General features: G+C 35.4%; 4 protein-coding genes across 4 annotated transcripts in view; all 4 read left to right on the top strand.

Moving 5' to 3' along the window:
- The window catches only part of LOC137638091 (cuticle protein CP1499-like), a 119,137-nt gene that overhangs the window by 24,190 nt on the left and 67,164 nt on the right, over window positions 1-27,783 (top strand). The gene's annotated exons all lie outside the window — the stretch shown is intronic.
- On the top strand, window positions 1,414-2,709 carry LOC137638090 (cuticle protein CP1499-like). The gene is made up of 2 exons (XM_068370183.1): window positions 1,414-1,454; window positions 2,159-2,709. The coding sequence occupies exons 1-2, from the start codon at window positions 1,443-1,445 to the stop codon at window positions 2,666-2,668; spliced, it is 522 nt and encodes a 173-aa protein (XP_068226284.1). The 5' UTR covers window positions 1,414-1,442; the 3' UTR covers window positions 2,669-2,709.
- Window positions 15,025-16,201, top strand: LOC137638089 (cuticle protein CP1499-like). The gene is made up of 2 exons (XM_068370181.1): window positions 15,025-15,036; window positions 15,610-16,201. Exons 1-2 carry the CDS (start codon window positions 15,025-15,027, stop codon window positions 16,117-16,119), a joined length of 522 nt encoding a protein of 173 aa, XP_068226282.1. The 3' UTR covers window positions 16,120-16,201.
- LOC137638088 (cuticle protein CP1499-like) lies at window positions 23,369-24,585 on the top strand. The gene is made up of 2 exons (XM_068370180.1): window positions 23,369-23,409; window positions 23,991-24,585. Exons 1-2 carry the CDS (start codon window positions 23,398-23,400, stop codon window positions 24,498-24,500), a joined length of 522 nt encoding a protein of 173 aa, XP_068226281.1. The 5' UTR covers window positions 23,369-23,397; the 3' UTR covers window positions 24,501-24,585.

Raw genomic sequence — 27,783 nt, 5'->3', positions numbered from 1 at the left:
CTGTGCATAGAGTTGAAGATGATTGTTTGGAGAGACGGAAATGTAAGCATACATGATTATAATGTCTCATGGATTGATGAGAATATTAATAAAGTTTTTCTCTATACAAAAAGGAAGGTTTTTTTTTTGTAATAATATCAAAGTCAAGTTAAATCATTGCCAATAAATAGAAAAAAAAATCACATTTCTAATGCAATTGAAATGTTGGCCAAGGCACCAACAACCCGTTTAGATACTACCGGTAGAGAGTTACTCGGTTCAGATAGTACTACATTGGATCCATCTCTCTTGTTACGTCTGTTTTTTCTGTTGCATACACATACATCGAATAGTTTGGCTGACTTTTTCCACATTCTTCTCTCTCCTCATACACTTGATAACACTGAGATTACTAAACAATTCTTCTTCATTTTAGGGGTGAACTACTGTCTGTAATAGTTATGTGGCTACTTTCCTCTTAGTAAGGGTAGAGACTCTTTAGCTATGATAAACAGGCCTTCTAGGAAAAAGTCACTCCAAAATCAGACCTTTGTTTTCTAGTCTTGGGTAGTGTTATAGACTCGATACCATGTTTTAATTGTTCATTGCCTTCCTTTCCTTTTATCTATATCTCTGTTTTCTTTCTTCAATGGCATATTTTCCTTGTTGGAGCCCTTGAGGTTATAACATCCTGCTTTTCCAGTTAGGGCTGTAGCTTAGCTTGTAATAATAATAATAATAATAATAATAATAATAATAGGTTAATCGGATGCACCACCAACACTCGTGATTTTAATCAATGTAAATATCAACCACAATGCCATTTAATACTGAATTATACCCCTGGGAATCTATATCCACTAGAAATTCATTAATGATAAATGCCTGTGGCTAAGTAAGTAATCGAACCTATGCCTTGATCCGAAACAATGCCTGTATGGACGAGTTTACCAATCGAGTTATCAAGAGAGATATAAGTTTGTTTCAAGTCTACTACCTGGGGAATCCGTTCTTAAACTTAAAATTAACCCATCAGGCACCCCACTGTCAGAGCCTTTCCAAACTTTAGTAACACCCCCCCCCACTCCCACCCGACCACCTGAAAAACGCCCCTGGTCCGTCTCATTTTGAATTAGTCCAGTCTCACAGTAATTACAAGAATGAGATGAAGGCGAGTAAAAAAAAAAAAAAAAAAAAAAAAAAAAAGAAAGTCAGATAAAAAAAGTCAACGAAGGCTTTTTTCCACATACCATTCTTGTATCCGTCATTCATACCTTACTATATTCATATAAATTCATAAATAATGACATGTTATATTTTAAATGACTGTAATAGAGAGAGAGAGAGAGAGAGAGAGAGAGAGAGAGAGAGAGAGAGAGAGAGAGACCTATAAAAAGGGTCTGTGTATCGAAACAGTTCACAGTTTCCTTTTGCTTTGTCCAGAGATAACTTCCTTGAGTACAATGAGGACTTTGGTAAGTCTCCAGAGCTCAGGACAGATTCATTGTGTAAAAATCTACCGGATATTTCTTATTTATGGCATATGTATTTTTCATAAATGACGACATCCTAGGTTCTGCTGAGAGAGAGAGAGAGAGAGAGAGAGAGAGAGAGAGAGATTTGGATGTTGCTACTAAGTCTGAGACATCGCAAAATATCCTAGCTATTCAAAACTGTCTCAGCTTAGTTATTTCAAGGAGATTTTGTCATGTCGCCTGTCAGTATAAAATAGTTTCTGAAACTTCAGCTCCAATTCCATTCCGAACCAGAAAAGTAGATAGATATTACAATGACCTATTTTTTCTCAAAAAGAAAGGCCTCCTTTACAATGACATTCAAGAAATTCATATTGTATTTTTTATATTAGAGTTACTTAATTCTCTGTTAAAGCAAAGGTTTTGTTAGATGTTGATAACTAACAACACGTTCAGTTTAATAAAATATTACATTAACTGTTTTAATATGATATGATGGAAAGTTGTAGGGGGATTGTTCACTTCAGCGACACTCATCAAAAACTAAAATATTATGTGAGTGCTGTTCTAAATGATTCGCATCTTATTCTAATGATATTTTGAGTGATTAAAAGGAAACGGTGTTTGTATTTGGGGTAGATAAGCCATTTCTGTATATAAGTAAGGAATTATTTTTAGCATTTTATCAACATGTCTTTGTGCAGGTTGCTTTTGCAGTGTTGGGGATGTTCTATGCCTCTCCCCTTCAGGCTTCCAGCTTCTCTGGTCCCTCCTACGGCTCACCCTTAACCAGGTGGTCCGGCCCATTTGCTGCCAACTCACCAGCCGGAGTGAATGGTCAGGTGACTCCTGTGTCTGACACCCAAGAGGTCTCAGAGGCCCGCAGAAATTTCTTCAACGCCTACCAGAGGCAGCTGTCTGCTGTGGGCGGTGTAGGGCGGTATGGTACCGCTGCTACTGTCCTTGATACAGCTGGCCCTGTTGCTTCCATTGCCGTGCCCTCCTTCAGATCTGCTGCAGGTGCTTACAGTGGGACCTCTTCCTCCACGGGGTCTTCAGCCTCACCAGTCGTTCCTTCCCGCATCGTTGTGTCCAGTGGCCACGTTCAGGATACTGCCGAAGTAGCTGCAGCCAAATCCGAGTTCTTTAGCCTGTACAACAGGCAGGCAGCCGAAGCTGCTGCAGCTCCTGATGACCCCATCAGGTACTATTAAAGCCTCCGTTAGCAGAGAAACTTATGTATCTTAACATATGGTCTTGCTGATCAGAACAACAAATAGTCCTTGTAATTCAGGGTTCTGGAATAATAAAGCATTGAAACTTTAAATACTTTTCCTTATTTTGGTGAAAGGTTTGAGCTTAATGCTAGATTTGCTTCATCAATTTCTCTTATCATTCATGGTATAACGACCAATAGGAGGTAAAATACATTTTACATATCCTTCCCTATTTGCAGTAACCGACAGCTGCAAAAGCAAATTAACTTTGTATTTTGAGTATAAAAGACGTGTTTATGATATAAGAGCAAAAATAATTTTTCACATTGTGTCACAATAATTAAATGAACAATTCTTCAGCCACAGAGTGTGCAAATGGGATGTTAGTGCAATGGCAAAGTGAATTACTTAGGAAACGGGACATTGACTTCTCTCAGCGTATGTGATTTTTACACTCACACGTGCACACACACACACACACACACACACACACATATATATATATATATATATATATATATATATATACAGTATGTATGTATATATACATATATATATATATATATATATATATATATATATATATATATATATATATCTAAATATGTATACAGTATGCATGTATATATATATATATATATATATATATATACATATATATATATATATATATATATATATATATATAAAAGAACATACTGTATATCTATATCTGCATTATATGTATGTATTTAGAGAATAACAAATGCATTTTTCTGAATCACTGCGGGACAAAGCACTCAGACATGATAATTCATGTCTGGAGTTTGGTCACTTTTCATCACCTCGGAGGCCAGTGTGGATTGGTGATGGTGGGAAATTTTCGTCATCTGATCGCTCACGGCAAACCAACCTAGTATTGGGGGCCCTGATTTGAACAGCTTTGCTGATCAAAGCGTTATGCAAACCCTTTCACCATGTTAAGGTATCCCCACTCAGAAAAGGATATGTATATATATATATATATATATATGTATATATGTATACATATATATATATATATATATATATATACATATATGTATATATATATATATATATACATATATATATATATATATATATATATATATATATATATATATATATATATATATATATATATATATATATATATATATATATATATATATATATATATATATATATATTGTATACATACACACACACACACACACACACACATATATATATATATATATATATATATATATATATATATATTGTATATATATATATTTGCGAATTTGTATTTCTTCCTTTTGTAAGCTAACAGTTCAGAGTATTTCTTAAAAAGTTTTAAGGAAGAAACAAAGACTATCAATTTAAGTACTCAATGCCTAACAGCAACATTAACGAATCTTTGTCTCAGTGGAAAATGAAATGGTATTTGATGGATATATATATATATATATATATATATATATATATATATATATATATATATATATATTTGTTTGTTGAGGTAAATTTAATGACATTCTAGTTTGATTCAGGGAATTTAGTCAAGATTACTGCAGGTGTATTCTTGTTGTTTTCATGTTCTTGATATCTTGATTGGAGACTAATGTCTTGGCATCGGATCTATTCAATGAGATCATTAGGTGGTTTTTCTTACTGGTGTGCGAGTGAGCCATTAGGTGATAACTGAGAGGCGAGGTGAATACAACTGACTTGATTTCAGCATATAGCTGAGTTTATATACAACAGGTTCCGGACAAGAATGTCACAAAAGTTCAAATAAAATAATATATCAAAAGGTAAGGAAGTTCTGAACGCAGGCTACCTTCTGAAGGAGATGGCGGACTCCTTTAGAAGTGATGCAGTGCCCTGAGAATGATACTTTGTTGACGCCAAAGGTAAACTTGTTGTACCGGACTACAAGGCCGTTCTTATTTAGGTGGTCGAGCATGATGCATAGGTGACGGAGATGTTCCACGTTAGAGGAAGAGAACACAAGTAGCCTATGTCGTCCACGTAATTATGCAGAAGGGTAGGTCCCCTTAGATGCTATCCATGAGGCATCAAAAAGTGGGCCCAGCATTACGAAGGCCAAAACAGCAGTATTGAAGGTGTATGTACCGAAGGGGGTGGTGGTGGCGTTCTCAGAGATGTCTTTAAGGTTAATGGTACTTGATGATAGCCTTTTCAGGAGGTCGAGGGTGGAGAAAACCTTTGCTTTGTACAAGTAGGAGGTCACGTCGGCGATGTTTGGGAGTGATCCGGTTCTGTCTGTATGTTGAAATTCCAGTAATCTCCACATGGATGCTGGGAACCATCTTCCTCTAGGACGATGTGTTAGGGTGACTACCATGGCCTGGAGGCCTTCAGGCAAACACCCATTTCTTCCATTTCGGCGAACGTTTTTTTGGCCGGTTCAAAACGACCCAGTGCCAGAAGCCTGATAATGGCGATTATCCTTCCGATGATAATTCCATTGCTATTCAGGTATATCCATGTTTTTTTTTTTTATTATGATTGATTTTGGAGTTTTATTCTTGTATGGAAAAGTAATTTTAAAAGAAAATATTGGTCACTAGAGTTGATGCGATGCCCAAAGTCTATAAGTTTAACAAAAATACCCAGTTCTCAGAGTCATGATCAACTTGATATATTTCTTGAAAAAGCACATGGAAGATGCACAGAATATGAAGTAAAATACTAAATATGTAGCAGCAACTTACATTAGTCTTTGTCTCGGTGTATAATGAAATTATGTTATTTACTGGATTGATACACATAGATATGTACAGTACAGGATCAGAGAGTTTATGTTTCAACTGAAATGGAATGCAATTTAGTTATGAAAGAAGACCTTTCTTGTACAAATCAGAAATATAAGTGGTGGACTATCCTTAAATCTGCACTCTCTGGAGTAGACTTATCTGTTCCTTTTTTTACTTAAACTAGAAGGTTCTCTCACTCTCTGCCCAAATAAAAAGACAACCGATTTCTATGATGTGTTTGGTAGTAAGCAAAGTAATGAAAAATTTGATGTTACTCCATTAGGTAAATGTGGTCGGGGCAACACTAACCCTGGTAATTACTGACCAATTTTTTTAACTCCTATATTATATATTCTTTTTTAACGTCCTGGCTAATCGCCTAAATAGGTTTGTTGAATGTAATAATCAGTTCCTTCGTTTGGAATTCGGCTTTTGCAAAGGTCTTTACAAAAATCCGTTGAATTTGGTCAGGAAGTTCGTATGGTTGGCCTTGATTTTAATGCCTTTGACCATGTTAATCATAAGGCCCTTGTTTTTAAACTCAATCATTTGGGAATAGGTAGGTATTTTCTTAGCCTCATTATTGAAATTTTAAGTAATAGATTGAAAAAAGTTGTTGTTGACGATGCTTCTTTGTTTTCCTCAGTTCCATCTCTTGAATGTCGGTCTGGGGTTGTTAAATCCCGTAATAGAGATCTGGCTAAAGTTAGAGTATGTTGCAAATTACGGGGTATGAAGTTGAACCCTAACAAAACTCAAATTATAATTAAAAGTAGGTAGAGATCAGTGGCTCCTCAATATCTAAACCGTTTAAATTCATAGTGTTTCTTTAACTCTATACAACTCTTCTTGATTGCAAATTAACTTTTGAGAAACACATTGTGTCTATTTCTTTTCTGAGTTTTTAATTGCACCATGAATTAGCGTATTGAGGAAGCCTGGTCAGGTTTTCATCCATCAATTCATTCTGAATAAATGTTTTAATTTTTTTATTATTGTTCTCCTGTGTTTTTTTTCCGCTCCCGAATCTCATCTTCATTTGTTGGACAAAAACTTTTGGTTTATTGAATTTTTCTGGCATGGTCATTCAGTTAGTTCTTTATGAATGTCGAAGTTTTATTTATTTTTTTTTTTTTAAATTTTGACCATCCTTCTCATTCATATCTTCCTAGACTGTATCATCATGCACGTAGTCCTAGTTATATAGTTAATTGTAACAATTGTACCCCAATCACACATAAGCATGTATGGGTCGGATGTCTGCGGATGAAAGAACGACAGACAAGTGCATTAAATCCTCACATAATGTTTAATTCATCCATGACCAGAACTTGCATTTCTGCACCAGCGGAGTTAAAAGTCTATGCGGATAAGTGTATTCAGTGTTATACATGTGCTGCCATTGAACTGCATTCACAGGTATCAATACTTTATCCAAGGCTTCCATAACTCCTCCGGTGATAAGAAAAAGTACGTAGAATGTACGGAGTAAGTAAGGGTATGGATGCAAAAATGATACGAAGGCGTCTAATGTATGTCTACAACGGAGAATGTTCGGTTGGCGGCGGAGACAAAGTGGGTGGTAGTTAAGGCACCAGATACAACACAGAGAGACTGCCAATGACATATAAAGAGTGGCAACTATGCTTTTCTGGGTCGACCTGTGACGGCCGGTGAAAAAGTCCTTCTTTACACTTTTTCTGATATAAATCTTCAAAATATACCAGAGAAAGATAAAAGCATGGAATGCAGACGTTACTACCCTCGCGCGAGCACCTCGTGAGTGTCGTGTATACATCAGGGGCGTGTGAAAACCACTATTCACAGGCTGTCTTCCATTTAGATAACTCCTTCATCAAAGGGAAGGGCTGTAACAAAGACCCCAGAAAACACACTTGGACCACGCCACCGTCACCCACACGAGCGCCCTCTAGGTCATCCTTCTGTTTTGGACTTGCCCGCAAAGTCGTAATTTTTTGTGCTCGGTGTTTTTTCTAGTGATTGTCGTTAATTCAACATGACTGACGCTGCTACTTCACCTTTACCAATGTTAAGTACCATAGTTTGTTTTGACAGTTTTTTTCAGTACCGGGCATTTGTTCTCTTTCCAGTAATGTGGTTTTTAATTTTGGAAGCGGCTTGGCCTTCCTCGGTGACGGCAGCCATTTTGGTTTTGTTCGCTTCGGTAGTTTTTCAAGTTAATATTGCCCATCTGGTACTCTGTCATCTAGGTTATATCACTTACGTTTTATGACCATTTTTATTATCATTATTATATTATTGTTTTTACTATGGTATTTTTTTGCTAGCAAGTCCAATTTGGACGAACGAAGAATAACGTTCTGGCCTTTGTTATAGTTTATGTACACGCCTCAGGAAGGTGCTCGTTTTAGACTATATCTTTATTTCTATTTGTTACGTTGTCGTTATTCTTCGTTCTTGGTTATTACAATTTTATCATTATTCTTATCATATTATTGTGTGATTTTGGTTCTTTATAATATAACCATGAGAGCGTGAGCATAGAGTGCTCGTTTTCTGTTACTACAGTTACGAGTTACCCTTTCTCTCGTTTTCTTTCTTAAGCTCGAGTAAGGAGAGGTGGATTTCCAGTTTTCCGTTTTATACGATCACGAGTTATTCCTACCTCCTCTTCTTCTCCGGGTTTATGATATTACGATTGATGATATTCACGTTTTATTGATGTGGTTACTGTTAATATAGCTAGCACTATTAATAGGTTCCGTTAGTGTATGAGTCATTATTTTGGGATCGCTTTATGCCGCCACCCGTAGCTCCGCCTTGAGTTATACTCCGCTATAATGGATACTCATTGGGTGAGAACTAGACAGATATTTGGAGTGCAACGGTGAAACCCGGCACTCAGACTCCGGCTTCGGCCTTATGCACACGAACACGAACCTATTTTCATGATTAATCACCGCTTTGAGATATACTCAGCTATAATGGATACTCATTGGGTTGGGAACTAGTCAGATATTTGGAGTGCAACGGTGAAATCCGGCACTCAGGCTCCGGCTTCGGCCTTATGCACACGAACCTTTTTTCATGATTAATCACAATTTCATTATTACGGTCCTTTTTCATCGAATCTCAGGCTTCACCGGAGATCACACAGACGTTCAGCATTGAGGTTAATATTATCTTACCGCTGATGTTCACGTTTTCACTATGACGGACCTTTGTCACCGGATCTCCGGTGTCAACAGAGATCACTCAGACGTTCAGAACCGGGGTTACTGGATTTCAGTATATTAATTTGTAGCTCTAGCTAACAATTTTGAAAACCATATTAGTCACACATATTTAATGTTAATTATTTCCTTTGATTCATCTGTTCACTGACCAGTGTATCAAGGAACAGTAAAATGGCCTCTCATGGCATGGTTGGTTTCGACCTGGCTTTTTCATTAGAAGGGACTAGCGTTCGATCCCAAGTACAGAGTAGAAATTTATTTCTATTTGAACACGATGTTGTATGGATATTTATCCATATATATACATATATATAATTAAATATATGCATAAATATAGACATATGTATTATATACATGTAGAAATATATACATAAACATATATATTATTATTTATAGATAATTTAGTGGATCCCAGCCTGTGAATAGGATCACTAACCAGAGTTTCAAGGAACATCCAGACTTATGTCTCCTTTCTTTTACAGAAGGTCCGCCTACATGGTATGGTTCCCGGAGTCATGCACGCTCTGCTACGAGCTGTCCTCCCTACTCCTGAACGATGATGTAAGTTGGTTCTAATTTGTTTCTTTTTGGTATCCTTTGGCGATGATTTAATTTGTTCTTGATTTATGTATACATCGCTTATTGAGGAGAACTGTCTTCTCCTACATCACTAATCCCCTCACTTCTTTCAGGATGATGATGAATCTCTCCGGGCTGCAAGAGCGGCTCTCCGCCGTTGGGTGTCAAGATTTGGATGGAATGCTCCATCTGACGGACTCTATCTCCTCGGAGTGTCCTCTCTAGGGTTGGACATCGACCCCATGGACGGGCAGGTAGGTGGTGATGAGTTTTGAGCCTTCAGCTTTGCCATTATCTGCGACACCGACCTAGGACCCTCAAAGGATCCTGATGTTCATATTACCTTGCATAAAACCGTGACTGCTAAAAGACGAAGTCTGATAAGTCCAGGGCTTCGACAACGGGTCGTGCTCAGGATCCCTCCTTCCCCGCCGACCTGATCAGGGATAGGGTTAAAGAGCAGATACAACACATTCTAGGGCAAGCCAAGGAGCCTTATCTCTCCCCATTAATCTCTTCTTCTTCCTTTCTTCCATCTCTTCTCTTCTCCCTCCTACCCGCCACTCACACCACGTCGCCACTCTCCTGGGTAGTTCGTTAGCCCTATGATATTTTCCATGTTTAATTCCTATGGTTTAACTGTTATTGTAGTTACCGTTCCTTTAATGTTTAGATATGCTTAGACATGTAAGGTTTGATGCCTTTTGCGTTTCGACACTCAGTTGATTCCTTGTTGTCATAGTTATTTAGCCTTACGTACCCTATGTCATTTGGCTAGTTGGTAATTGGACGTTTACTTACATTATTATATTATATTTTGTCGTACATGGTGATTGTATTCTCCTCATTATGTTATTACTTTATTGGGCTTGGAAGGCATTCTCTGGTACATTTTCACCGGCCGTCACAGGTCGACCCAGAAAAGGGATTTTGACGAAGGAAAAATCTATTTCTGGGGAGAGACCTGTGACGCCCGGTGAAACCCTTCCCTGTTATTTTTGTACGGACCCACCTTTTCCTTGCCAAGGCATATTTTCTTGCAGAAGGATGACCTAGAGGGCGCTCGTGTGGGTGACGGTGGCGTGGTCCAAGTGTGTTTTCTGGGGTCTTTGTTACGGCCCTTCCCTTTGATGAAGGAGTTATCTAAATGGAAGACAGCCTGTGAATAGTGGTTTTCACACGCCCCTGATGTATACACGACACTCACGAGGTGCTCGCGCGAGGTTAGTAACGTCTGCATTCCATGCTTTTATCTTTCTCTGGTATATTTGGAAGATTTATATCAGAAAAAGTGTAAAGAAGGACTTTTTCACCGGGCGTCACAGGTCTCTCCCCAGAAATAGATTTTTCCTTCGTCAAAATCCCTTTTATTTTGGAATATATCTGCCTGATCGTACCAAAATTATGTAGTGGCCTATATGGGGACTAGAGATCGTCCATACTGTATACACAGTACCCATACTGTCTGAGTATCTGTATTTCCTATGTACTCACTAGGCAGCCTTCGTGTAGCCTCTGTGCATGGAGAACCATATTCTCCAAAGCCATCCGTACTGTACCTCTGACGTTCCTAAAAAATTACAACAAATTAGGCAATCAGTAGTTCAATCTTCAAGATTTCCTCACTGTCTCAATGTTGTCAATGTAATAAATCAAAGATATTCCTCACTGCCACTCTATACTTCTCCTTCATAAGGTTTAGTAGAGTACAGTATCAAATCATGAATATACTATGGTTATATTTGGGAATTTTAATTCTATGGCTGAGTTCCAATTCTTAACCATTAGAATATTGGGATATACTCTCTATATATATTTTTTTTATACATATTTACATTTAGTTACCATCACTTAGAGCCTAAAAATCAGAAGAAAATGGTATTATTAGAATTAAGAATTTTTAATGCATTAATTGAAAAACAAAAATACTGCCATAAAAGTATGTTTTATTAATAACACACTTCTCCAAATTTGAATAAAATCCAAATGTTTCTACTTCTTGTCAAAAAGATGGCAGCACATGTCCCACGTTCTATTCATGTTAATGATTTTATCCTATTGAAAAAGGGCGATAGAATGATATTTGGGGAGAAATATGTGCGACAGGAATAAATTATATTTAGCCCCAATAAAGTAAGCTTATTTTGGCTACTTTTAAACCAAAATGACGTCGTGTAAGGTTATAGAATCCAAGGATTTCAGAGCTCTACACATTGTTTGTTTCCATGGCCAATAGATGGCCTTGGCAGTAGAGTACCAAATTGCTAATTATCCCCATCATCCACTCATTATATTATTTCTATTACTATTTGGGCACAACTTAATTCTTAGGATATTACAAATTTCATAACAAATGTCAGGGAAATATTTCCTCAGCAAACAATCGTTTGTTCAATTACATTTGGGGGTTCAGATGGGTAGCCAGATAGTGCCACATGTACTGAAATCGGTGAAAAAATTAAGTAATTTCACAGATATTTGATCTGATTATAATTAATATGTTTCGTGGCATGCCACCTATTTTTAGTAAAAAACTACGTAGAAAACAATATTGTTACATGCAGAAAGGCAAAATAACGCAGATTCCTATAGCTCTTTCCCTTACATAGTAACGAGTTTTACTTTACCGCCAATAGATGGCATCAGAGGCACCTTGTCCCAAATAAAATAGTCAATTATTTGACGAACACGTGTGTCATAAAAGTGTGCTGGGAAGGTAGAGGCTAGAGAATTGGTAGTTGGTAAATTGTCCAATGATCGTTTCCTTTTTAGGAATGAACATTTTTATCAGAATATGGTGTGGATTTTTCATATGCTATCGGAAGTAACCTAAGTTTACTTAAAAAAAACCTTTAGTATTTCCTTTCTTCATCAGATCACATACATAGTACGTTATGTCCCTGTACAATTGACTAAAGTAACAATAATCAGCATAGTTATGGATGAAGGGACCAGTTTGGGACGGCGCTGCCAAATGGAATTTCCTTGAATAGACAATAACATTTTTTATTACAGATTCAAATAATTTAGGGAGTAATAGTTATATGCCAGAAGGTTCATGACTATGGCGTATTTTGATGTTCTTATAATAAGCGTAATCGACATAAACAAATCGAATAAATGAAAAGAAAAAGACCACATTTCTGTGTCTTCGCCAACGCCTGACTGTGTTGCGTCATCCACCTGCCAATTTGTGTTTCTCAATGAGGGCGTTCCAGATAGTAAATCATTTATAAAATAAAACGTATCATCATTTCCGTAGTAAATGTATGCATATCTTTACAGGTGTTTCTTTATTAATATAGGTTAAGGAATCCATTAAATATATATATATATATATATATATATATATATATATATATATATATATATATATATATTTATATATATATATATATATATATATAAATTATATATATATATATATATATATATATATATATACATACACACACGCACATATATATATATATATATATATATATATATATATATATATATATATATATATATATTTATATATATATATATATATATATATATATATATATATATATATATATATATCTATTTATCTATATATGTATATAATTATATACATATACATACATATATATATATATATATATATATATATATATGTGTGTGTGTGTGTGTGTGTATATGTAAATCATTTATGTCTCCCAACCAGAAACGGCCACGGTCACCTTAAGTGGATGCTAGGCTAATTGAGACTATCCAAAAGAGCTGATTTTGAGAGAGAGAGAGAGAGAGAGAGAGAGAGAGAGAGAGAGAGAGAGAGAGAGAGAGAGAGAGAGAGGCTGCCTACAAGACAAGGATGCTGATGATTTCTGCGAATGAATCAGATAGACGGAATATACCTGTAACAAGAAGAGCCGATATTCATTTATATGGGTGAAGTATGGATGTTGTATTAAGTCGGTCTGTTAAACATATATGATGATGTTTCTAAGGAATTTGGTGCTGTGCATAGAGTTGAAGATGATCGTTTGGAGACAACGGAAATGTAAGCAAACATGATTAAAATTGTCTCCTGGATTAATGAGAACATTGATAAAGTTTTACTCTATACAAAGAGGAAGGTTTTTTTTTTTGTAACGATATCAAAGTCAGTTTAAATCTTTGCCAATAAATAAAAAACTTTTTTTTTCTCTTACATTTGCCGATAAATCACAAAAAAAAATCCTCTTTTTTTACATTTCTGATTCAATGGAAATGTTGGCCAAGGCACCAACCACCCGTTGAGATACTACCGTTAGAGAGTTACTGGGTCCAGACAGTACTACATTGGATCCCTCTCTCTTGTTACGTTTAATTTTTTCTGTTGCATACACATACTGTGAATAATCTGGCTTAATTTTTTCCACATTCGCCTCTGTTCTCATACACCTGACAACACTGAGATTACTAAAAAATTCTTCTTCATTCTACGGGTGAACTACTGTGCTGTTAATTATTCAGTGGCTACTTTCCACGTGTTAATAGTAGAAGAGATTCTTTTAGGAAAACGTCACTCCAAAATCAGACCAATGTTCTCTAGTCTTAGGTAGTGCCATAGCCTCTGTACCATGGTCTTCCACTGTCTTGGGATAGAATTCTCTTGCTTGAGATTACACTCAGACACACCATGCTATCTTATTTCTATTCCTCTTGTTTTTTTAAGTTTCTATAGTTTATATATGAAAGATGTACTTTAATTTTGTTGCTCTTTTTAGAATATTTTGTTTTAATTGTTCATTACTTCCCCTTCCGTTCATTTATTTCCGTGTTTCCTTTCTTCAATGGGATATTTTCCTGGTTGGAGCCCTTGGGGTTATAGCTTCCTGCTTTTCCAAATAGGGCTGTACCTTAGCTTGTAATAATAATAATAATAATAATAATAATAATAATAATAATAATAATAATAATAATAGGTTAATCGGATGAACCATCAATACTCGTGATTTCAGTCAATGTAAATATTAACCACAATGCCATTTAACACCAAATTATAACCATGGGAATCTATATCTACTGGAACTTCATTTATGATAAATGTTTTTGGCTAAGCAAGGATTCGAACCTATGTCCTGATAAAAAACAATACCTGCATGGATGACTTTACCTATCAAGCTATTGAGAGAGAAATAAGTTCTTTCAAGTTCACTGTACATATACCTATTGAATTCAGGAATTTGTTCTTAGCCTTGAAATCAACCCATTAGGCATCCCCCCCTCCACAGTTAGAGCCTTTTCAAACTTTAGCCCCCCCCCCCCACCCCACCGCCCGAAAAACGCCCCTGGTCCGTCTCGTTTTGAAATAATCCAGTCTTACCTAAACAAGATTTGTAGTTTTATAGAATCCTTTTCTTTCCCACGGTAAGTACAAGAAGGAGAGGAAGCCAAGTAAAAGAAAAAAAAAATAGAAAAAACTATAGAATATCATATTTTGAAATGTCTTTCGTTAAATAAAAAAAAAGTCAGCGAAGGCTTTTTTTCCACACCGTTTTTATATCCGTCATTCATACATTGACTACAAGTTCATGACTCACTACTTATCTAAAATCTTTATATATGAAGATTTCTAAGTCTGTCACGGATTGACATGTTATATTTTAAATGACTGTAGAGAGAGAGAGAGAGAGAGAGAGAGAGAGAGAGAGAGAGAGAGAGAGAGAGAGAGAGAGAGAGAGAGAGATAGAGAGAGAGAGAGACCTATAAAAAGGATCTACGTATCGTAACATTTCACAGTTTCCCTTTGCATTATCCAGAAATAACTACCTTGAATACAATGAGGACTTTGGTAAGTCTTCAGAACTCAAGACAGATTCATTCTGTAAAAATCTACAGTATCTTAGCTATTCAAAACTGTATTAACCGAGTTATTTCAAGCAGATTTTGTGTCATGTCGCCTGTCAGTATAAATTAGTTTCTGAAACTCCAGCACCAATTCCATTTCGAACCAGAAAAGTATATAGATATTACAATGACCTATTTTTTCTAAAAAAGAAAGGTCTCGTTTCCAATGACATTCAAGAATTCATATTGTATTTTTTATATTAGAGTCACTTAATTCCCTGTTAAAGCAAAGGTTTTATTAGATGTTAAACCTAATAACACATTCAGTTTATTAAAATATCTGATAAACTATTTTAATATGATATGATGAAAAGTTGTAAGGGGAATTGTTCACTTCAGAAAAACTCACCCGAAGCTAAAACATTATTGAGTGCAGTTCTAGACGTTTAGCACCTTATTCTAAAGATAATTTGAGTGATTAAGAGGAATCAGTGTTTGTATTTGAGGTATAGGTAAGCTATATATGTATATAAATAAGGAATTATTTTCACCATTTTATTAACGTTTCTTTGTGCAGGTTGCTTTTGCAGTGTTGGGGATATTCTATGCCTCTCCCCTTCAGGCTTCTAGCTTCTCTGGTCCCTCCTACGGCGGCCCCCTACCCAGGTGGTCCGGCCCATTTGCTGCCAACTCACCAGCCGGAGTGAATGGTCAGGTGACTCCTGTGTCTGACACCCAAGAGGTCTCAGAGGCCCGCAGAGATTTCTTCAACGCCTACCAGAGGCAGCTGTCTGCTGTGGGTGGTGTAGGGCGGTATGGTACTGCTGCTACTGTCCTTGATACAGCTGGCCCTGTTGCTTCCATTGCCGTGCCCTCCTTCAGATCTGCTGCAGGTGCCTACAGTGGGGCCTCTTCCTCCACGGGGTCTTCAGCCTCACAGGTTCTTCCTTCTCGCATCGTCGTGTCCAGAGGCCACGTTCAGGATACTGCCGAAGTAGCTGGAGCCAAATCCGAGTTCTTCAGCCTGTACAACAGGCAGGCAGCCGAAGCTGCTGCAGCTCCTGATGACCCCATCAGGTACTATTAAAGCCTCCGTCAGCAGAGAAACTTATGTTTGTTGACATATGGTCCTGCTGATCAGAACAACAAATAGTCCTTGTAATTCAGGGTTCTGGAATAATAAAGCATTGAAACTTTAAATACTTTTTCTTATTTTGGTGAAAGATTTGAGCTTAATGCAAGATTTGCTTCATCAATTTCTCTTATCATTCATGGTATAACGACCAATAGGAGGTAAAATACATTTTACACATCCTTCCCTATTTGCAGTAACCGACAGATGCAAAAGCAAATTAACTTTGTATTTTGAGTATAAAAGACGTGTTTATGATATAAGAGCAAAAATAATTTTTCACATTGTGTCACAATAATTAAATAAACAATTTTACAACAACAACAGTGTGCAAATGGGGTGTAAGTGCAATGGCGAAGTGATTTACTTAGGAAACGGGACATTGACTCCCCTCAGTGTATATGATATTTACACTCACACATGCACATACACACACACACACACACACACACATATATATATATATGTAGATATATATATATATATATATATATATATATATATATACATATATATATATATATATATATATATATATATATATATATATATATATATATATATATATATATATATAAAACATACTGTATATCTATATCTGTATTATATGTATGTATTTAGAGAACAACAAATGCATTTTTCTGAATCACTGCGGGACAAAGCACTCAGACATGATAATTCATGTCTGGAGTTTGGTCACTTTTCATCACCTCGGAGGCCAGTGTGGATTGGTGATGGTGGGAGATTTTCGTCATCTGATCGCTCACGGCAAACCAACCTAGTATTGGGGGCCCTGATTTGTACAGCTTTGCTTATCATAGCGTTATGTAAACCCTTTTATCACGTTAAGGTATCCCCATTCAGAACGATATATATATATATATATATATATATATATATATATATATATATATATATATATATATATATATATATATATATATATATATATATATATATATATATGTGTGTGTGTGTAAATATATATATATATATATATATATATATATATATATATATATATATATATATATATATATGTACATATATATATATATATATATATACATATATATATATATATATATATATATATATATATATATATATATATATATATATATATATATTTGCAAATTTGTATTTTTTCCTTCCGTAAGCTAACAGTTCAGAATATTTCTTATAAAGTTTTATAGTAGAAACAAAGACTATCAACTAAAGTACTCAATGTTAAACGGCAACATTAATGAATCTTTGTCTCAGGGGAAAATGAAATGTTATTTGACGGATTTATATATATATATTGCAAATTAACTTTTGAGAAACACATTGGGTCTATTTCTTTTCTGATTTTTTAATTGTACTAAGATTTAGCGTATTGAGGAAGCCTATTCAGGTTTTCATCCATCAATTGATTCTGAACAAATGTTTTAGTTCTTTTATTTTTTTTCGCTTTGATTATTGTTCCCCTGTGTTTATTTCAGCTCCCGAATCTCATCTTCATTTGTTGGACAAAAACTTTCGGTTTATTGAATTTTCCTGGCATGGTCATTCAGTTAGTAATTTGTGAATGTCGTATAGTTTTATTTATTTTTTTTTTCAAATTTTTGACCATCCTTCGCATTCAGATCTTCCTAGACAGTATCATCTTGTACGTAGTCCTAGGTATGTAGTTAATTGTAACAGTTGTACCCCACTCACACATAAGCATTCATGAGTCAGATGGCTGCGGATAGAAGAACGGTAGGCAAGTGCATTAAATCCTCACTCGAAGTATAATTAATCCATGACCAGAACTTGCATTTCTGCACCAGTTAAAAGTCTATGCGGATAAGCATATTCAGTGTTATACATGTACTGCCCTCGAAATGCATTCACAGATATCCATACTTTATCCAAGGCTTCCATAACTCCTCCGGTGATGAGAAAAAGTACGTAGAAATTGCGGAGTAAGTAAGGGTATGCATGCAAAAATGATACGAAGGATGCGTCTAATGTATGTCTACAACGGAGAAAGTTCGATTGGCGGCGGATACAATGTGGGTGGTAGTGAATGCACCAGATACAATACGGAGAGACTGCCGGTGACATATAATGAGTAGCAGCTATGCTTTCATCTTGGAATATTTGCCTGATCGGAGGGAAGACTGTGAATGATCGGACGAAAATTATGTAGTGGCCTATATGGGAACTAGAGATCGTCCGTACAGTATCCACAGTGCCCATACTGTCTGTGCATCTGTATTTCCTATATACTCACTAGGCAGCCTCTGTGTAGCCTCTGCGCCTGGAGAGCCATATTCTCTAAAGCCATCTGTTCTGTGCACCTGGCGTTCCTAAAAAATTACAACAAAATAGGCTATCAGTCGTTCAATCTTCAAGGTTTCCTCACTGTCTCAATGTTGTAAATGCAATAAATTAAAGATATTCCTCACTGCCAATCTATACTTCTCCTTCATAAGGCTTAATAAAGTACAGTATCAAATCATGAATATACTTTGGTTATATTTGGGAATTTTAATTCTATGGCTGAGTTCCAACTCTTTACTATTAGAATATTGGGATATACTCTCTCTCTCTCTCTCTCTCTCTCTCTCTCTCTCTCTCTCTCTCTCTCTCTCTCTCTCTCTATATATATATATATATAGTTTTACATATTTAAATTTAGTTACCATCACTTAGAGCCTAAAAATCAGAAGAAAACGGTATTATTGGAATTAAGAATTTTTGATGCATTAATTGAAAACAAAAATACTGCCATAAAAGTATGTTTTAGTAATCACACACTTCTCCGAATTTGAATAAAATCCAAATGTTTCTACTTCTTGTCAAAAAGATGGCAGCACATGTCCCACGTTCTATTCATGTTAATGTTTCTATCCTATTGAAAAAGGGTGATAGAATGATATTTGGGGAGAAATATGTGCTGGAGGAATAAATTATGTTCAGCCCCAATTAAGTAGGCTAATTTTGGCTACTTTTAAACCAAAATGACGTCGTGGAAGGTTCTAGAATCCAAGGATTACAGAGCTCTACACATTGTTTGTTTTCATGGCCAATAGATGGCATTAGCAGTATAGTACCAAATTGCTAATTATCCCCATCATCCACTCATTATAGTTTTTATTTCGTCATTTCTATTACTATTTGGGCACAAAATTGCTATAAAACAAACGCACATGAACTTAATGTTCCTTGTCTGGCTACAACTTAATTCTTAGGAAATTACAAATTTCACAATAAATGTCAAGGAAATATTTCCTCAGCAAACAATCGTTTGTTCAATTATATTTAGGGGTTCAGATGGGCCACAGAATTGTGCCAAACGAATACAGAGGAGTTTATTTAGATATTTATGGAATGGAAGCTGTGAACCCATTGCAAGAAACACCGTATTTTTACCAAGGGCAGAAGGAGGGCTAGGAATGATGAATATTGTACATAAATCGAAAGCTATTATGTTCAGAACTTTTAACAAGATTTTTATGAGTAAGTGTTATGGTTTTGAGATTATGTATTATTATTGTAAAATAAAAGCTAGTGTTTTAATGGAAGCTGACAAAACTTATAGAGATTGTACTATTTTTATCACATCATATTATAGTGAGATGATAGATGTTTTAAGGAAAGTATATAGTTTAAAGAATTATCCTGAGGTGTCTGTTAAAGAAATATACTGGTTACTAATGAACTGTAAAGACTATAAACCAAAGATAGAGTTATTGTACCCGCTTTTTAATTGGAAACAGATTTGGAAGCATGTAAATAATAAGTATATTGATAAGAACAGCAGAGATATAGTTTATAGATACGTTAATGAAATACTTAATACCAAAGATAGGCTTCATATGATGAAAATCTCGAATGAAGATAAATGTCTCTTTTGTGGATGTATTGAAAATAATATGCACATATTTTATTTTTGTCCCTCGTCAAAAAACATTCTGATTTGGTTAAAGTCAATACTAAATAGCTGTTGTAAAATTGAAACAGATAGTTTACTAAGAATTCTTAAGTTTGATTTTAAGACACCTTCGAAGAAAGACGAAAACACTGCAATGGTGTTACTATCAGATTTTGTAGCAGGAGTGTGGTTGGGTCGATCTTTGGGTCTTTTGGTAGACGACCCAAACCTAATAACTTATATAGTGAATAAAATGTCAAAAACCAAGTTTATATTGAGTAAAGTTTATGTGAATAAATTAGACAAGCTCTTTACCAAAGATTATGTACTTAATGCTATTGTAAAATAAAGAATAAGAAGAAATATAAGTTACTCTATAGGATATAAGGCTTACTTACGTTGTTATTTGTAAAGGATGTAATTTATTATTATTTTATATTGTATATATGAAGTCATTGTATTGATCCTTTTGTAAAATTTAATAATAAAAATAAAAAAAAATAAATGTCAAGGAAATATTTCCTCAGCAAACAATCGTTTGTTCAATTACATTTAGGGGTTCAGATGGGTAGCTAGATAGTGCCACATGTATTGAAATCGGTGAAACAATTAAGTAATTATACAGATATTTTCTTTAATTTTCAATTACCTTTTTATGAAACCTAGATATAATTAATATGTTTCATGGTATTACACTTATTGTTAGTAAAAATTACGCAGAAAAACAATATTGGTACAACCCGAAAGGCACAATAATGCAGGCTCCTCTAGCTCATTCCCTTACATAGTAACAAGTTTTACTTTACACCCAATAGATGGCATCAGAAGCACCTTGTCCCAACAAATATTGTCAGTTATTTGACGAACACGTGTGTCATAAAAGTGTGCTGGGAAGGTAGAAGCTAGAGAATTGGTAGTTAGTAAATTGTCCAACGATCGTTTCCTTATTAGGAATGAATATTTTTATCAGAAAATGGTGTGGATTTTTCATATGCCATCGGAAGTAACCTAAGTTTACTTATAAGAGCGTTTAGTATTTCCTTTATTCATCAGATCACATACATAGGAAGACAGATCCCTGTACAATTGACCAAACTAGCAATCATTACCATAGTTAAGGTTGGTGGGACGAGTTTGGGATAGTGCTGCCAAATGGAATTTCCTTGAATGGAAAATATCATTATTTATTACAGATTCAAATAATTTAAGGAATAATAGTTATATGCCAGAAGGTTCATGACTATAGCGTAATTTGATGTTCTTATAATATACGTAATCGACATAAACAAATCGTATAAATGGAAAGAAAAAGGCTACATTTCTCTGTCTTCGCCAACGCCTGACTGTGATGCGTCATCCACCTGCGAATTTGCGTTCGTTAATAAGGACGTTCCACAGTGTAAATCAGTTAAAAAATAAACCTTATCATCATTTTCGTAGTAAATGTATTCATGTCTTTAAAGCTGTTTCTATATTTAATATAGGTTAAAAGAATCTATTAAGTGTATATATATATATATATATATATATATATATAACATTAATGTGTTCACTTATCAGAAACAGCCACGGTCTTCTTGAGTCTATGATAGGCCAATTGTGAATATAAATGAGGCTGATTTCGAGAGAGAGAGAGAGAGAGAGAGAGAGAGAGAGAGAGAGAGAGAGAGAGAGCTGGAGAAAAGAGGTTTTACAAGACAAGGATGCTGATGATCTCTGCAAATGAATTAGAAGAGGCAGAATATAACTATAGCAAAAAGAGCCAATGTTCATTTATAAAGGTGAAGTGTGGATGTTGTATTAAGGCGGGCTGTTAAATATGTATGACAATCCCCCCCTTTTTTTTTTTTTTTTACATTTCTGAATCAATGGAAATGTTGGCCAAGGCACCAACCACCCGTTGAGATACTAACGTTAGAGAGTTACTGGGTCCAGACAGTACTTCATTGGATCCCTCTCTCTTGTTACGTCTAATTTTTCCGTTGCCTACACATACTGCGAATTTTTTGTCTAATTTTTTCCACATTCTCCTCTGTCCTCATACACCTGATAACACTGAGATTACTAAACAATTCTTCTTCATTCTACGGGTGAACTAATGTGCTGTCAATGTTCAGCGGCTACTTTCCACGTGTTAATAGTAGAAGAGACTCTTCAGCTATGATAAGCAGCTCTTCCAGGAAAAGGTTACTTCAAAATCAGACCATTGTTCTCTAGTCTTGGGTAGTGCCATAGACTCTGTACCATGGTCTTTCACTGTCTTGGGATAGAGTTCTCTTGCTTGAGGGTACACTCGGACACACCATGCTATCTTATTTCTGTTCCTCTTGTTTTTTTTTTTAAGTTTTTATAGTTTATATATAAGAGATGTAATTTAATTTTGTTGTTCTTTTTAAAACATTTTGTTTTAATTGTTTATTACTTCCCTTTCCGTTTATTTATTTCCTTATTTCCTTTCTTCAATAGGATATTTTCCTTGTTGGAGCCCTTGGGGTTATAGCTTCCTGCTTTTCCAAATAGTGTTGTAGCTTAGCTTGTAATGATAACAACAACAACAACAACAATAATAATAATAATAATAATAATAATAATAATAATAATAATAATAATAATAATACTCATAATAATAGGTTAATCGGATGCACCCCCAACACTCGTGATTTTAATCCATGTAAATATTAACCACAATGCCATTTAATACCGAATTATACCCCTGGGAATCTATATTCACTGGAACTTCATTTATGATTAATGTTTTTGGCTAAGCAAGGATTCGAACCTACTGTATGTCCTGACCCGAAACAATGCCTGCATGGATAACTTTACCTATCCAGCTATTGAGAGAGAAATAAGTTCGTTTGAAGTCCACTATACATATACCTGACGCATTCATGAATCTGTTCTTAGACTTGAAATCAACCCACCAGACACCCCACCGTCAGAGCCTTTTCAAACTTTAGCCCCCGCCCCACACCCGACCACCCGAAAAACGCCCCTGATCCGTCTCTTTTTGAAATAGTCCAATCTCACCCAAACAATATTTATATAGTTTTATATATTCCTTTGCTTTTTTATATATCCGTCATTCATACATTGACTACAAGTTCATGACTAACTGCTTATCTAAAATCTTTATATCTGAAGATTTCTAAGTCTGTCACGGACTAACATGTTATATTTTAAATGACTGTAATAAGAGAGAGAGAGAGAGAGAGAGAGAGAGAGAGAGAGAGAGAGAGAGAGAGAGTGAGACCTATAAAAAGGATCTATGTATCGTAACATTTCACAGTTTCCCTTTGCATTATCCAGAGATAACTACCTTGAATACAATGAGGACTTTGGTAAGTCTCCAGAGCTCAAGACAGATTCATTGTGTAAAAATCTACAGGATTTGTCTTTTTTTTGGTATATATATTTGTTCATAGATGACGACATCCTAGGTCCTGCTGAGAGAGAGAGAGAGAGAGAGAGAGAGAGAGAGAGAGAGAGAGAGAGTAAATATTACGATAACGTAATTTCCTCAAAAGGAAAGGTCTCCCTTCCAATGCATTCAAGGAATTTATATTGTATTTTTTCAGATATCTTGATATAAGGAAAGCCTCTTTTTATTATCGTCACTTAATTCCCTGTTGTAGAAAAGGTTTCGTTAGATGTTAATAACTAATACCAAATTCAGTTTATTAAAATGTCAGTTAAACTCTTTTAATATGATATGATGGAAAGTTGTAAGGGGGATTGTGTATTTCAGCGACACTCATCCAAAGCTAAAATATTATTGAGTGCAGTTCTAGATGGTTAGCGCCATATTCTAATGATATTTTGAGTGTTTAAGAGGTAACAGCGTTTGTATTGTGGTATATAAGCAATATCTGTATATAAATAGGAATGATTTTTAGCATTTAATTAACGATTCTTTGTGCAGGTTGTTTTTGCAGTGTTGGGGATGTTCTATGCCTCTCCCCTTCAGGCTTCCAGCTTCTCTGGTCCCTCATATGGCCCACCCCTACCCAGGTGGACCGGCCCATTTGCTGCCAACTCACCAGCCGGAGTGAATGGTCAGGTGACTCCTGTGTCTGACACTCGAGAAGTCTCAGAGGCTCGTAGTGATTTCTTCAACGCCTACCAGAGGCAGCTGTCTGCTGTGGGCGGTGTAGGGCGGTATGGTACAGCTGCTACTGCCCTTGCTACAGCTGGCCCTGTTGCTTCCATTGCCGTGCCCTCCTTCAGATCTGCTGGAGGTGCCTATAGTGGGGCCTCTTCCTTCACGGGGTCTTCCGACTCACAGGTTCCTCCTTCTCGCATCGTCGTGTCTAGTGGCCACGTCCAGGATACTGCCGAAGTAGCTGCTGCCAAATCCGAGTTCTTCAGCCTGTACAACAGGCAGGCAGCCGAAGCTGCTGCAGCTCCTGATGACCCCATCAGGTACTATTAAAGCCTCCGTCAGCAAAGAAACTTATGTTTGTTAACATATGGTCCTGCTGATCAGAGCAACAAATAGTCCTTGTAGTTGATGACTCTGGAATAATAAAGCATTGAAACTTCAAAAATTCTTTTTTTTTTTTCTATATTGGTAAAATGTTTGGTTTTGATGCTACATTTGCTTCATTAATTTTTTTTATCATTCACGGTATAACGCCCTCTAGGAGGAAGAGTACCAAATAGAAGAACCATTGGACGTATATTCTTGAAGGTAAAATATATTTTTAATATCCTTCTCCATTTGCAGTAACTGAGATATACAAAAAACAATTAAATTTTGCATTTTGAGTATAAAAGACGCATTTATGATATAACAGTAAACAATAATTTTTCACATTGTGTTACAATAAATAAATAAACTAAATTCTTCAGACACACTGTGTACAAATGGGGAGTGTTGGTGTAATTGCGAAGTGAATTATTTTGGAAATGGGACATTGAAATCCTCAGCATATATACATATATATATATATATATATATATATTTACACTCACACACATATTCACATACACACATATACATATATATATATATATATATATATGTATATATATATAATATATATATATATATATATATATATAGATGATGCGAACGGAATATGCAATGGAAGACAAAATATCATTGGATTGATTGGTTATCAGTTATCTGTCATCCAAATATCTTTGGAAAGAGAAAGGATTAATGAGGTAGAATCCATTAAGTATTTAGGAGCTATGATCTCCAATACAGCTTCATTAGAATTTGAGTTTAGTGAAAGATTGAAAAATGCAAATCAGACGTTAAGTAAAATTTTGAATTTAAATCGCCTGAAATAAAAATCAGTCTACATATCAGTTTAGTGAGATCTCTGTTAATTTGTGGATATGGGTCGTGGTATGACAATGAAGCAATATCCAACAGATTTTTTAGGTTTGAGAACAAAGAGGAGAAGAAAATTGGGAGTTAAATGGCAGGATATGATTAGGGATGAAACTATAAGAGAGATTACTCTAGTGCCATATGCGGAAGAAATCATAATGAGGGGTAGATGGAGATGGTTTGAGCATGCTCTTCGCACTCCCCAAAAGAAATTTATTCACTAAGCTTCCAACCGGGCTCTACTAAGCACTAAAAGAGTTGGAATACTCAGGGCTACATGGCTGAGAACTATGAAGCGTGATGTGGATGATGAGTGGAGAAGTATTTGAATTAAAAGGTCAAGCTGGGGAAATCTAACCGAGACCCTTTGCCTCAGTAGACTTAGGAGTTGGTGATAATGATGATGATGATTATATATATACTGTATACACAAAGACACACACACACACACACACACACACACATATATATATATATATATATTTATATATACACATATATATACATTTACGTATCTCAGACGCCATCCATGAGGCGTTGAAAAGTGGCTCCAGCATTACGAAGGCCATAACAGGAGTAATTGAAGCTGTATGTACCGAAGGGGTTGGTGATGGCGGTCTTAGAGATGTCTTCTGGGATAATGGGCACCTGATGATACCTCTTCAGGTGGTCGAGCGTGGAGAAAACCTTCGCTTTGTGCAAGTAGGAGGTCACGTCGGCGATGTTTGTAAGTGATCCGGTTCTATCTGCAATTTCAAACGCCTGTAATCTCCACACGGAGGCAGAGAACCATCTTAATGTAGGACGATGTGTAAAAATAGTCCACTACCATGGCCTTGAGGCCTCTAGGCAAAGGCTCATTTCTTCCATTTCGGCGAACGTTTATTTGGCGGCTTCCAAACGACCCAGTGCCAGAAGCCTGAAAATGGCGATTATTCTTCTTATGATAATTCCATTACTATTCGGGTGAATCAATGTTATTTGTTTATTATGATTGATTTTGGAGTTTTATTCCTGTATGGAAAAGCACGTTTAAAATAAAATATTGGTCACTACAGTTGATGCCATGCCCAAATCTTTAAGTATAACAAAAATACCCCAGTTCTCAGTCATGATCAACAAAACTATTTTGTTTAGATAAATTCGGTTTATTCTTGTAGACTTCATAGAAACTGCACACGGTCATTTATAATTTCCAGTTTCGGTGCCTCTTTTGTTGTGACATACAATAATGAGAAGGCTTAAAAGAGTTATACCTACCATCCGAAATGAACCCACCTGACACCTGGCCAAAGGGATTGGAACACTGCCCATATAGATACCTGAAAATGTTGGCCCACGAAGGTATATTGTTTTGTCCGGAGTATTGTTTAAAAAAAAACTGTATGTATGTTCATACTTTCACCGTACCATACATGATGCAAAAGAAATATCTCAATAAATCATTCCTCTGAAGAAGGAACATGATGTTAGTCAGGACGCAATCTTATACTTTTATTTCCCTTGTGGTTCTTTTGCATCTGAACATCAAGTTTCCCTGTGAGTTTCACTCTTATATATACATATAATATATATATATATATATATATATGTGTACACACACACACACACACACATATATATATATATATATATATGTATGTTTGTCTGTGTGTATATATATTCATATATATATATCTATCTATATATATATATATATATATATACTGTATATATATATATATATATACACACATATATATATATATATATATATATTTATAGACGAAGAAAAAAACAACCACTTATAATCACTATATATATATATATATATATACAGTATATATATATGTATATATAATCACCGTAATCAACATCATCAGCTGTTGCTAGTCCACTGCAGGACAAAGGCCTAGGACACGTCCTTCCACTCACGTCTATTTATGGTCTTTCTATGCTAGTTTGTACCGGCAAATTTTCTTAGTTCGTCTATTCATTGTCTTCTCTTCCTTCCCCTTCTTCTTTTGCAATCTCTAGAGACCTATTCTGTTGTTCTTAATGTCCCTCTATTACATGTCATTCTCATTATATATCCTGCTCATTTCCATTTCTTTTTTTACTTGTTAGAATATCCTCCACTTTAGTTTTCTCTCATATTCCTGTTGCTCTTTTCCTGTCTCTTAGTGTTATTCCCATTATTATTCTTTCCATCGCTTTTTGAGTTGTAACTAGCTTATGTTCTGATGCATTAGTAAGGCTCTAAGTTTCTGATACATAAATTAATATTTGTAAGACCAGCCAAGTAAATACTTTTTCTTTTTAGAGAAAGTGGTATTTTACATTTCATAACTTCATTTAGTTCCAAAAGCTCTCCATTCCATGCTTAAGGTACGTT

The sequence above is a fragment of the Palaemon carinicauda genome, chromosome 3 (genome assembly GCF_036898095.1).
Source record: "Palaemon carinicauda isolate YSFRI2023 chromosome 3, ASM3689809v2, whole genome shotgun sequence".
Classification (NCBI taxonomy): Eukaryota; Metazoa; Arthropoda; class Malacostraca; order Decapoda; family Palaemonidae; genus Palaemon; species Palaemon carinicauda.
Note: the sequence above shows the minus strand (reverse complement) of the source record. Positions and strands in the feature narration are given on the sequence as shown.